The sequence below is a fragment of the Camelus ferus genome, chromosome 11, assembly GCF_009834535.1.
Source record: "Camelus ferus isolate YT-003-E chromosome 11, BCGSAC_Cfer_1.0, whole genome shotgun sequence".
NCBI classification, from domain to species: domain Eukaryota; kingdom Metazoa; phylum Chordata; class Mammalia; order Artiodactyla; family Camelidae; genus Camelus; species Camelus ferus.
Genome location: NC_045706.1, coordinates 6,936,320 through 6,949,955, shown reverse-complemented (window position 1 = coordinate 6,949,955; position 13,636 = coordinate 6,936,320). Strand labels below are relative to the sequence as shown.

Genomic DNA, 13,636 nt, shown 5'->3' with positions numbered 1-13,636 from the left:
GGAGAGGGACCGCTCACCTGAGGGGCCTCACAGGGGTCAAGTCAGCCAGCAGGCACCCCCGCCCAGTCTGCACCAAGCCCTAGACCTACAGGCCTGCAGGAACCAGGCAAGGAATTCCCTGAAGTCTCTGGGCCCAAGCGGTTCAGCCTGCATGGCTCCCAGCCCCGCCTTCTCCACCGAGGGCCACCAGATATAGGAACACAGCCTTCTCTCCCTGCCCTGGGGTGCTCCCTGCACCCCTGCCCCTGAGCCAGACTCAGGTTCCAAACCCCACCACCCTGTTCATCCTGTCCTTGGCTCCCCACTGCGCACAGAATAAGGCCCCAACTCTCCAGCTGGCTCTCAGGCCTGTCACACTCCATCCCAGCCACGATCCAGCCAAACAGGTTAGCTTCCTGTCCTGGGATCATCTTTCTGCCATGTCTCTCCTCTCCACTCCAGCTGAGGCAGCAGCCTGAGCTGTGGCTGGCGCACCATGCCCAGGCCCACCACAGAGCTTCTCTGCACCCCCGCAAAGGGGCCGAGCCCTGCACACGTCAGGGAGAACCCACCAAGTGCCCATGGTCCCCGCTGCCAGACTCCCGGAACGCTCCGGCGAGGGCACCAAGTGTCAGTGCGTGTCTGTCCCACCTTCATCTTCTTACTGAACCCCAGCAACGGCCACCTTGGATCCTACCTAACAGGTAAGGAGAACGAGGCTCAGAGGGCAGAGCTGCGAGTGCTGGTCACACTGCCCAGGTTTCCGTGTGACGATGTGTCCATGTTGCGGCCTCCAGAAGGCCAGAGCTGATGGTCCTGTCTACTGCTGCAGCCTGGGAGCCCACAGGGGCTGACACACAGCCGGTGCTTGGTAAGCGGTGGCCGAATGGAGGGACGAGTCCAGATCCTCGGAGGACACGACCACTCCATCGGCTTGGAGCTGGCGGCACTGACGCAGTGCTCCCACCCGACCCCTCTGTCACCTGCAAGCTCCTTAAAGGTAAGGACAGGGTCTCACGCACGCTGGTCTCCCATGCGGCCCCGGTTCAGGCAGTTGTACACAGGTGGTACTCAATCAATACATGCTGATTTGAACCAGCTCACAGCGTCGTTGCTGCCTGGAGTCTGAGGGCCCAGAAGGTTCCTGTGGTGAGCGGGGTTATGCTTGAAGTTCCCGGGCTGTTGCAGCTGTAGGCCCCACCTTCCTGTAAGTCTCTCCTGGCAGGGGGCACAAACTAGAACCACACATAGAACTTTCCAGAAAAAACTGTGGCTAGGAGGCTGCCATGCCCCAAGGACAGGACAGCTCTGGAACAACATTCTGCCTCGGCTGTTCCACATCTGCCCTGGCTCTGCTCTGGGATCAAGCTCATTGCTCGAGTTCTGGGTGACGCGTGGCCCACCACCAAGGGCAGGGCCTAGAACTGGTCAGCTGTGCAGGGCCTGGCTCACGTGCTTGCTCAGGGGACGTGTGGGTACAAATGCACCACCCAGTCATCGAGTGCAGGACGGCGGCACGGAGAAGTGACCCAGGGCTTGTGGCACCACAAAGCCTATCTCGGTATCCCCACCCAGACACCACGAGAAGAGCCAGCCTTGCTTCCTCGTTACACCCCAGCTACTGCCACCCCCTCTCCCCCAGCCCTGCCCTGGCCACACACCAGGAACATGAAGCAAAGTGGGGCTGAAGATGTCCAGTAACTTTAGTAGGAAAAGAACTCCCTAGAGAAGAAAGTGGGCTCTCAGAATAAGGGCGACCCCTTCCCCTCCCCGACCACAGGGGCCACAGCAGGTGACCAGGATGTCCAGGTTCCGTGAGAGAGCTTCCAAATAGTCCATCACTCAGGCCTCCCAGGCTTGCTCTTCCCTGACGCTGGTCCTCGGGTAGAGAGAGCAAGCCCTGCGGAACCCGCACGTCAGAGCAGGGCCTCTCGCCAGCCCCTCCTTTACTGGCCGGCACTAGGGCCTCGCGCAGGACAGGGTCTGAGTAAGTGGCAGAGCCGAGCCACTCAAACCACGGCTGAGTCCTGGTCCCACCCCTCATATCCACACCCAGAGCCTCCCTACCTGCCTTCCTGTGCTGTGAGCTCCAGGGGCTGACGGCTCAGCCACTTAATGCAATGTGACCTTGGGCAAACACACCGTCCACTACAGGAGCCACCAGCCACGTGAAGCCACTAAGCACTGGAAATGTGGCCAGTCTAAACTGAGATGCGCTACAAATGTAACACACGCCCCGACCTTGGAAACTTCGTATAAAAAAGCACGTATCTCATTAATGATTGATTTCTATTGATTGCATGTTGAAATGACAGTGTTAAATAAAAGATATTATTAAATTAATTTCACCCGTTCCTTTTTTCTTTTTAACTGTGGCTGCTAGAAAATATAAATTTCTGTAGTTCACATCTGTTTCCACTGCATGACTCAGTCACCTCCTCTAAAATGGATATGATGCACGCACAGGGCTGTTTTGAGGAGAACGTTCAATAGATGAGTTCCTTCTGCAAATGTGCTGCCACCTCCCTTGCCAACAGTCAGCAGCCCCACAGCTGCTGCCTCTCATGCCACCTGTGTGGTCAGAGGCCACCCCCTGAGCCCCCTGGGTCCCCAGGGCTGGGCAGGGCCACTTGAGGGTGGAGTAGGGGAGCGCCCGGCACTCCCCACCCTCTGCTCCAGCCTCCCAGCCCTTCCTCAGGCCTCCAGGCAGAGTGCTGCTTCCTTCACTGGGCTCTCCATCACGCTAAGAACAATGACTTCAAGGTCACAAATAATAATAAGTCAAAAAAATCATAATGATGATAATGGTGACAACATCCATCCCAGGGCCACGGTTCCCCGAGTGCACACCGTGCGCCAGGCCTGCTCCTTGTGCTCTCACAAGTTCAATCCTCACATCACGCAGAAGAGGACACACAGGCCCAGAGAGGGACAGTGACTTGCCCAGTGCCACCCAGCTGGTGAGTGGTACACCAACACTCCATGCCAGGCCCATCTGGCCCTGGAGCCCAGAGCCCTCCCAGGAGGGACCCAGGCCAGGCCCACCTCTCCACTTCCTGCCGTCCTAGCTTTGGGGCAGACGCGGGCGCACGTATTTGCCCATAGCTTCCCCAGCTGCATCATGCTGAAGTTCTGGCGTCTCTGCTGAGTGACAACCTCACACCATTTCAGGTGCCATCTCCTTTCTCTTGCCAAATGGGGAAAGCTGCACAATCAGCCCACATCTGCTACAACGCCTGCCCCAAACACACTGCGCTGGGCCGCTTCCGCCCAGGTGGCTTTGTCCCCACAGAAGAGGGTCTTTTCATCCACTGGCTCCCCGCCTGCATACTCGTTCCCATTTGTATTTGCCATCTACTCTCGGAAAATTCCACTGTGCAACACTGTTTCAGACTACAGTGAGACGGAACTTCTCTAGGTGGATTAGGCCTGCTTAAAGCTGGTCCCCACTATCAAGGGGCTACGGGGAGGCTGTCCTGGCCCAGAGTTGGAAGCAGTTAGAAGCATCTGGATGACTGGACCACAGCACTGAGCCCCGGGCAGGATCCGTCCTTCCACAGGGGACACATGATGCTCCAAGACAGAATGGCAGGACAAGAGAAGACAAGCCAGACGACCCACGAGGGCCCTCCCCAGTCTCATTATCTCCCAGGGGTTCCCACATGAGAAAGAGGCAGACAAGAAGTCTGGGGTGATAGGGCGAGGAGAGCCCCTCATGTGAGCATGAGCACAGCCCTGGTCTGGCCGGGCCGCCTGCACAGCAGACCCTCAACGCCAACTTGCCCCTTATTTGTCAAGTCAGCCCAGTGAGGGCTTTGCTAGGGATCTTCCTGCCGGGACACACAGGCCCACTCCTCGCACCTCCTCCCCCGACGCCCAGGCGTGCCCATCATTTCGGAGGGAGAGCAGGACTCCAGGAGGGAAAGGAGACGAGGGCCCAGGGCCTGCATCCAGAACAGCCTGGCTCGGGGTTAGGGGGGTGCGGCCAGGCCCTGGGCTTGGGCAAGTGCAGGACTGGCTGTGACCCCCTCTCCTACCTGCCAAGACGAGCCACTCAGGATGAGGGGGGATGGCAGGGGCCAGGGGCTTAGAGATCTTCCAGTAAATCACAAAAATGGGCATCAAAGGCTCTGGGTTGGGCACTAAAAGGATTACTCCAGATTGTGGCTACGTCCATCTGCAGAACGTGACTGATACTTCCCGGGCGCCGCCCCACGGCGCAGCAGAGCAAACTGCAGGGCGGCTCCGCCTTGTGCTCCAGCCGTGTATGATGGACGGACCTGGGACAGGACAGCTGGCCGCACTGCTCGGGCAGAGCTGAAGCAATCTCCAGGGAGGCCCTGGTGCCAAACCACGGGGCTCCTATGAGCCCCCGGTGCCCTGGTTTACAAAGCAGAAAACTCACAGCTCAAGAAATGCGAAGTCTGTCCAAGGGCTAGAAGGATGAGCCTGTTCAGGCAGTCTGACATTAGAACTTCAAGGCTACTTCATCAGGGTGTGGGCCCAGCGGGTACAATAAATAACACCTATGCTTCCTGAGGCCATTCTGGTCAAAGCGGCCCATGAGTGGTGAGAAGGCCACCGTCCCCGCCTCACCTCCAGGGAGCCCGACGCCTAGAGCCGGTCCCAGACCCGCCTGGGCCCGCGGTTCGCCAGCGGTGGTGAACTCACCCCGAAGGGGCCCTTCAGAGAGGCAGTGGCCCACGGGCCGTGGGCGCTGAAGAGTGGCCAGGGCTCCTGGCACCGCTCTGCCCCTGGGCAAGTAAGCAGGCAGCTAACACTCAATTTTCTTCCTTGAAGAGGAGGGAGAGGGTTCCCCCCAGGTGGCTGAGGGACCACACACCTGAGGGAGGGCCCCTGAACAAGCAACCCCCGCCACTGCCACAAGCACAGGCCAGCATAGTTAGGGGTTAGGACCCCGATTCCCACTGCTGCCCTCAGCCAGGCGGAGGCAGCTTCCAGCAGCAGCTGCCTCCGTGACACTTGGTGTTCACATCTCGGCTTCTTGGTTCTTCAGAAACCTGGTTAACAACTGTCCACACTGAACTCTCTGGACCTATGGGGTGGTTTCTGTCCCCTGGCAGGGCCCCAGCTGATCCAGGGGGCCTGCCCCACTCTCCACGCACAGAGCTCTGGCAAGGGAACAGCTGCAGCCCCCCACGACCACCACCCACTCCATAAAGATTAAACGCATTACAGGACCCGCAGTGTGTCAGGGCAGGGGCAGGGCCTGGTGGCCTTCAGTGACATATTACTGCTGTGAGCTCACTGCTGTGCTCACAAATGAAGCTTCTGGCGGTTGCATTATATTTTGGAACCAACTATTTCTTTTCCAAGACAGAAAAGAAAAGGCTACCCCTCCCTGTCCCCAGAAGGAATTACCCAAGGGCCCTACTATGCCTGACATTCAAAGGAGGCACTGTTAGCCTTCTCGCCGTAAATAGGCAACTAACACCCACCCCGAGTCCAGTCGAACCAAGCTCCTGCTGGCCTGGGGAGGCAGCAAAGGGCTTGCCCTCCTGCGTGACATTTGCTTTCTTTAGTTCTCGACTGTGGCGTGAAGCTGCAAGAAAGGATGGCTGATTCTGCAAACATGTTATAGATAAATGGCTCCTGTCAACAGCGGACTCTCTATGTGATGCTACACTTAGGACAACAGAGACTTTTTGTAAAAGGCAAAACGGGCTTCATTTCATCCTGTGTGGGTGCCCAGGAAAGCCAGCGGTCTGCACGGGATAAAGGCACAGGCAGGTGCCCGGCATGTCGGCTCAGGGCCTGGCTCGTAATTAATCACACGTCCATCTCAGTGACCCCACTCCATGCTTCCCTGTCTCCAATCCCCCTGAGGCTCTCTCAGACCCACAGGCTCACCAAGGGCCTGGAGCTCCTTCCCGGAGGCATCAGCCCGACATCCCCAATAAGGAAGCAGGAGTAAGATAGGGAACGCTGACATCCTCCCCTCCCCTTCTCCTGCAGCCTTCCAAGCTGGGCTGGGGTCACTGGGCTCCGTTAGGAGATTCACAGAGGCCACTGCAGGCCCCTCATTTTCTCGAGATGCTGCCTCAGCCGTTGTAAACAGACCAGACGCAGGACAGCTGAGATCAGATCCAGCGCGACAAGCCTTCAAAGCCGTGAGAGAATCCTCCTGCGCCCCAGCCCGCCCCGGCCTTCTCCAGCCGAGTCCAGAATGGGGGACCCAGGGTCAAGTGCAGAAGGACAGAGAAGCTTCAGCAAAGGAGTCGGACACGTGGAGACGGGGGTGACGAGGAAGGTAGGAATGGAGTTTCCACGGGGTGGGAAAGGGCAGCCGGGGCTGGCAAAGCACTCATGTATAATAAGGGTTCGGAGGTGGGACGGTTTCAAGGACATTTGTGAAAACAAGTCAGTCATGGTGACGCGCTACACCTCAATTCTACTGAGAAGGAGATCAGGAAGAAATACAGGTAAAGTGAGGGCTGCAGGAGGGAAAACAAGAGGGACTTACAATCAGCAAACTCTAAAAACAAGGTAACTTAAAGAAAGAAACCTTTGGAAATTAGGGTGATGGATTCTCAGCCCAGGGAGGTCTGTGACTGGGGCGACTTGGAAGCTAATTGACAAGATCAACTCATTGGCTGGGCCTATTGGTCGCACCTCCAGAATGTCTGAGCCCCTAACAGGAAATCAGTGTGTCCACTGCCCCTGCCCTGGTCTAGCTCACCGTCATGTCTGCCAACAGCCTCCCGCCTCCCCCAGACCCCTCAGTCCATGCTGCTCCCTGAAGCCTGAAGGAGCTTTGGGGGAAGGGGGTGCTGTCATTCCCCTGCTTAACACTCTCTACTGCTGCCCCTCTGCACTGAGGATAAAAGACAAGCCTCTTCAGAGGACCTACCAAGAAGGCCCACTGTGCTCAGGCCCCCTGGCCCCCTCACCCACCCTGCTCCAGCCACACTGGGGCTCCTCCCAGCCCCTTCCTGACTCTGACCTTTGCCGTCCCCCACACTCACCCCACCCACACTCTAATAATTAGCTCAAATGGCTTATTTCTCTGGTCACACAATTCCAATGTGCTGTGAGAACATTCTGGAAACCTGGCCTCTTTTAAATGCTACCAGGGACCAGAGACGCCCAGCACACACAGCATCTAGGCAGGGCACTGACAGCCACACCAGGTTCCTGGTCATTCACTCTACCACCCAGTGCAAGACTTGGGCCAAGATGCTCTGAGCTGCTACAGGGAGCTGGAGGGGCTCCCATCTGGGCAACTGGCTTATGCACGAAGCAGAGGCCCCTGCTCCAGAAAACCCTGTGTACCCCCAGAGCTTCATGGCCTCACATCTTCTCAAACACCCTTCAGCTCAGAAAGGCTCTCAATTAAAGCATGGAAAATCACCAAGTGGCATTAAAAGCTGCCTCCCTGGCATGTCCCCAGTTGAACTCCTTCTATTTTTCTCTTCCCTAGGAGATCAAAGCTATTGTGTCAACACTCGGCCCTGATCCGAGCAACCTTAAGCAGATAGCTTATGCAACCTGGTGGCTGTGCCTGGCGACAGCAAGGAGTGATCCAGGTGTTCCTCAGATTATGAGAACCCCCATCAGGTGGTTCCACGGTGCTAGTGACACACCTCTTTCTGAGAGAAAGGGAAGACTGGAGACGGCTGAAACTAGTCTCCCGGCCCCGGCCCCACCTGTTCCACCGCTGCAGGATCCGCGCCTTGCAGTGACACCGCCTGTCCCGGGGCGGCGAGCCCAGCTGACCGCTGGAACCCAGGAGACGGGCCGCAGGGTGCGGCTCTGTTGTAAAAGTATCCACCCTGGGCAGACCCACACTGCGCGACTCCTCCCCTCACCTGTGAGAAACAGGAACTGTCATTCCCATTTCACAGACAAGAAAATGTGGAGGCTTACAGAGGGTGACTGGCCCAAGGGCCCACAGCTCAAAAGTGGCAGAATGGGGACCTGAGCCCCCTCCGACTCCAGAGCTCACACTTTCACCTCTACACCCTCTGTCAGCCGCCTGGAAAGGGCGCCTGGGGTGGATCACGGCAGCAGGTGGGGCACTGAACCCGGAGTCAGGAGGCCCGGGTTCTGGCCTTCCCAGCCTCCTCAGGAGCCACGTGGCTTTGGGCAAGTCACCAACTCCCTGGACTCTCCCCTCAAGTGAGGGGGGAACAAGAGCAGAGATGGCAGATCAACTCGCAGGCTCTAGTTGCCGAGGGGAGGGTTCTACGACTTCCTCTGGGTGCAACCAGAGAGAGCGCCACGACTGACCAGCAGTGTCCGTCACGAGCCTGGGAAGAGCCACCCTGCTCGGCATCCACGGGCTGAGGGCCCAGGTCTTAGAGGCATCTTTGCTCAAGCCCATCCTGTTTCCTCATCAGAAGCAACGATCCGCATGGGCCTATCGTGGTTTTTGCCTTTACTTTTATTTAGCATTCATTTCACCCCGGTTGGAATTCCAGGGCTTTCCACGACTACCCGGCAGAGATCCTCACATCCGTCTGCGTTCTGTGCGGCAAAGGGCGATGCACCTCTGAATTCCTCTGCTAGCTGCCAACACAGTTCCCTAGGCCAGCAGGAAGGGTGCTCAGGGTGCAGGGCGGCAGGAACCGGAGCAAGTGAGGTGGCCGGCTGCTGGCAGAGGGCACAGAAGGTCATAAAGGCTTGGGTACGCCGGGCCTGAGCCCAGGGACCCAGCCCAGGGAAAGCAAAGCTGGCCTGCAGCGGCCAGGGCTGCCTGAGAAGGGAGTGCAGCCAGTGAGGGTCACCCCACGGTGGCTGGGGGGCCCACCCCTCATTAAAGCCAGTCCCCCACCCCCTACCCCTGGCACACAGAGCAGGAGGCTGACCAGAGGGAGCCTCACCCAGGGACGACCTTGCCAGCAGAGAGGCACGAGTTATTGACGAGCATCGGTGACAAGCCTTCTGATGACTTCCTGCATCGACCCCCCTCACCCACTGGAGCCCCCGCCGCCCTGGCCAGCCCCCTCTCCTGGACACATCCGCTGGACCACAGCTCTCTGTGTAGTTTCTACCTCACGCTTCTTTCCTACCCCAAACTGCACCCGGCCAGCTTTCGTGGGCCCCTCCGACATCTGCTAACACAACAGTTGCTGCCTGTTCTGAGGCCTGCTCTGGGAGGTTCAGGGACTCAGTGTGTGGGCAGCTGCAATCAATCAAACCTCTGTTTCAGCATCCCGACCCCTCCTCACAAATGTCTCCCTTCTGTCTGAAGCACTGTTGAGAAATACAATTTGTTGCTCTTTCAAACTGACCGGCTTGGAGTTAAAAATACAGCAAGGACTGTGACACCCAGGGGCATGGCATTCATGGTAATCTTTAATTGTTGCTTCTTCTGAAATCTTGGCCCCCACGCACATGATCCGTGTCTAAATGGCCACGCACAGCCCAGATCTCGCCCGGAGTCAACCAATGCTTGGTGGTTGAACCAGGTCTCGAAAAAGCAGTAACTAATAATGTCAGTGAAAGTCCCGCTCATAAACCACTCGCACCCTCAGGCTGCGCCCTGCCCTCGAGGACACATGCTGTCATTTTGCAAAAGGGAGGCGGCTGTGGTTTAACATAAAACACCAGGCCGGAGGAGCCTCGACAGACCATGCAAGGAAAGCTGCCAGGAGGTCAGCAGGGTCAGAACCGGCTGCATGGGGCAAGGCTGACCCCGGGCCGCCTTCAGGCATCTTGCTCTGCGGACCCAGTGCTCGCAGATGCAGCTACAGGGAGGGAGGGCCTTTCTGAGCCAGGTCCTTGCGTCATCCCTCCCCACAGGGCTCTCCTCCGTGCAGTCACCCTCCCTCACTCAGGACCCAGCTCCCTGCCCGTGAGCTAGGCACTCGGGTTTTAAGGAGACCAAAAAACAATTTCTAACCCCTTCCCGGGCACTGTGTGTCGGTGGCCTCACTGCTGTGAGAGACAAGAGCCGCTGTGGCCACCAGCTGGACACCGGTGCCCCAGAGACAAGGCTGGGGAGGTCAGGACATCTGGAGGGGCGTCTGGTGGACTCCTGGGGCCACTTCCACCCTGGTTCCACGGGTGACAGACATGAGACAAGAACGCTCACCCGGCCTCCTCTGGCAGGTGGCGATTCTGATTCTGTCACCATTTCACAATCCCCTGTTTCAAGCCCGAGTTCACCACAGGCTCAGCAGAGCCATAGGGCAGGCCTCCTTTCCATTTTCAAAAGAAAAGGATGAGGCAAGAAGAGGAACCAACAAGAAGAAGTAAATGGCAAGGACAGAAAAGGGGGGCTAAATACAGAAGGAAACGATGGACAAATAAAGAAAAGGGGCGTCTTCAGAATGTCACCCTCGAGGCCCAGTTCTGCCTCTGGAGTCGCCCAGAATGAGCCCACGCCCTCCCTCCCAATTCCTGTAGTTGTCACAACAGCCAGTAACTGTCAGCTCTCGCTGGGCCAGTCTGTGCACTAGATGAAGTGTGCACATGTGAGTGTGTGTGTAGATGAAGATACATACACATATCAACAGATATTACGGACACACACATTTATACATGCACATCCACACATAGATATACACGTACACATACATGCACACACACGGACACGTGAACGCACTTGTACAACATATGCACACGCATGCACACATTCTCCCCTATTCCTCCCAACAGCCCTACGTTGATGATGGTGGTGGCAGTGGTAGTATTATCTGCTGCACAGAGATGTTAAGCAGTTTGCACAGGGCTGTCAGCCTCCTGCACCATCTCTGAGGCCTTCTGATTGATCAATATACCCCCAGATGCAGATCTAAAGGTGAAGACCATGTTCCAGAAGGGCCTATTTCCTCAGGAGGGGCCAGGATGGACACAGCCTGAGGTCACATGTACCTCTCCCACCCTCTGCTTCTAGCTTTTTTTTTTTTTTTGTAAGTTTTAATGCTTTGCAATGAATATCAACTACTAACTTAATAAAAAAGTTTTCAAGTCAAAAGGTGGGGAATGGCTGCTTGAAGTGATAAAGACCCTTTTTGCAGGCCTGGCCTGTACCCTCCGGGGGCTGCTTGCTCAAGAAGGTGACACGGCACCCAGAGGAGAGGGTCCAGGGAGGGGTGAGAGGCAGCCTCAGAGCAGGGCCCACCCCAGTGCCCTTGCCCCCTGTGTGCAGGAGGCAGGGCCCAGGACCTCAGAGGGGCTGGCCTCCTCTGCCAGTCTGACTCAGGGGTCTTTCCCTGGTCTCTTTTCTGCTGGAAGTTTGGGGAGACTCTGACTACCAGCCACTCTCGGGGTGCCGCTGGGGCTCACACCGACCCCGGGGGATCCCAGCCCCGGTCAGTGCCTCTGGAAGCCAGGGTTTATCAGAACTCCCGTCACCCCAAAGGGCTGACCGAGAAGGCACTCACTCTGCACCTTCAGCCCAAGTCTCTCATGCACCTGAGCCCAGAGCCCACGCACACAGGGGCACCTTGCTGACGATGCTCATGTGGAAAGCCCTCCTCCCAGGTAGGAGACTATATAAACCAAGATCAAAAGACCCACAAGACAGAGAGTCCACCACCCAGCTGGAGGACACACGGAGCAGTGCCAACTCTCGACACAAGCCAACCTTTCCAGACTTGCAGACCCACTCGTTTCCCAGCAGCTGCAAATGCAGGTAAAGCCATGTGGAGGCTAAGGTCTGGGGACAGTTAGTCTCATACCAGCCACCATCTGGCCGCGAGCAGGTCCCTACAAACCAGTGACACCGGCTCACGGGGTGCCCAGGCACAGGGCCCTGTATGTTCCAGGCTACATTCAGGGCTCCTTTCAAATGCGTAGAGGTTGCCCTGGGCTTGGCTTTCAAGGCTCCTAGAGAAGCAAGGCCCATCTCCTGAGGCCATAATTCATCTGAGGGGGGGAGAGCCAAAGCAAGCAGAGCCCACGGGAAACGGCTGGCTGGGTCTGGAGGCTTGGCAGGGGGGCAGCTCAGGGTCCACCCATCCCCAGGGCGCTGCCCGCAGCCCTTCGGCCCACACGCTTCCCAGGGGCCCCTTCTCCGCTCTCCCTAGACTCTGCCCTCCCCAGGCCTCAGCCAGGGAAAGGCAGGCAGAACCAGGGCAGCCTCCTCAGGCTCTTGGAGGCCTGCCTGGAGCTGATGGAGCAATCCATACATCTGGGCACAGCCCCACCGAGCAATATATCTTTAAATGGTTTCTACCCAAGTGAGGACGGGAAATGTCTCCAGTGATGCCAGGGGTGTTATTCCAACTTGCGGCTAGTAAAATATAATAACACGTGTAAGTTGTTTTTATTACCTATCTAGCTTATTAGCTAATAAAATAAGCTCAGCATTAAAAATTTAACTGAAGCCCTTTCTCGTGCACCCAGAACTCAAGACTCTGGGTTTCCTTTCAGAAGTCAACAAATCTGTCACCTCTCCAGCCTTTTTACCTATTTAAATTTCTCCAAGAAGGAAAATTCCACTCGCCTGTCCAATGTCCATGAAATGTGTTCAATCGCCGTCTAGCTAGGCAAGCACTCAGGGGAAAGCAAGGGATACACCTGGGGCAGCCATGTGATAGAAGGAAGGGAAACTGGAGATGAGGGCAGAGGGTGGAGTCTGCCCAGTCCTCCTGCAGGCTCTTCCCTAGGCGAACCCCACCGGCCCAGGGGAGGCGGGAGCACCACCAGCTGGTCCTCCGACTGCCCCAGACCAGGGCCTGGGCTCTTAAGCAAAGTGGCCAGAAAGCCTGGACTCAGGGGCCAGGTGTGCTCAAGACTGGAGATACCTGCACCTCTTCTTCTGGGGGGACCTCAAGGCTGGGAGGAAAACCAAGAGGAAAGAGAAGGAAACTCCATAGACAGAAGCCATATTTTCATTCTAAAAGGAGGCCTGACTGAAAAAAAGCACTGGCCACTGAAGGAAGGTGGTGGAGCCCACCTGAAAAGGAGTGGACGTGACAAGCCTGTTTGCCCAGATGTGCGCACGTGCTCGTGAGCAAGGCCAACCTCTCACCAAGCCGCCCTCCGTGCCCCTCCAGCCCAGCCGTGACTGATGCTCATGTAACAAGACTAGAAAGGACGATAATCAAACCGTGGCCCTGAGCACCTAAGGGCCTCCTGGACACAGGACCCAGAGCGCCACATTCTACCCACCATATCCACCTGTCCTTGGGTGGACAGCCACAAGGGCCAGCCCTGCTCCCTGGGCCTCACCATCACACGCTCTCATCCTTGGGATTCCCCAGTAAAGAACCAAACACAGGCAACGCTCAGGTGAGGAGACTGTCCTGATCGTGGCGCATTAACTCCAAGTTCCTCATTCAAATCAGTACCTGAGATCAGTGTTAGCAGGAGGCAGGGGTCCGAGACTGAGGATAAAGTGCATGTGACAGAGGCGTGTGGCCGGAGGCCTCACCTATAGTGACCAGCGAGGATGATTACACAGGTGCCACTGACGACAGTGATCACAACCTCTTGGTGGTCTCACATTTTCGGCAGTTTAACCAAAAGAATAAGTGCCTCCCACCATTTCTCGCTCTCTAAAACCACCACCCAGGGCCCTGACCTCAGGATCAGCGTAATCCAAGTGACACTGCATCCCGGCCTGTGCGAGCACTTCTTGGGGCAGCTGCAGGGATAGGTTCCTGGGAGAGAGGCTTCAGAGAACTGCCAGGAAGGGGGTAACCAGTGTGTGGTGATGCTGGTCTGCCCAAGGCCCTGTCTGTCC

The 13,636-nt window shown here is 57.0% G+C and overlaps 1 protein-coding gene across 4 annotated transcripts in view; it reads right to left on the bottom strand.

Moving 5' to 3' along the window:
• The window catches only part of FAM53B (family with sequence similarity 53 member B), a 110,577-nt gene that overhangs the window by 39,200 nt on the left and 57,741 nt on the right, over positions 1–13,636 (bottom strand). Inside the window, exon 5 of one of the 4 annotated variants that reach the window (XM_032490698.1) lies at positions 7,968–8,589. The exons of the other annotated variants lie outside the window; for them this stretch is intronic. Coding sequence (XP_032346589.1) covers positions 8,395–8,589 — 195 coding nt within the window. The 3' untranslated portion in view covers positions 7,968–8,394. Of the gene's footprint in view, positions 1–7,967; positions 8,590–13,636 lie in introns of those variants that run through there. 4 annotated transcript variants of the gene reach the window in all.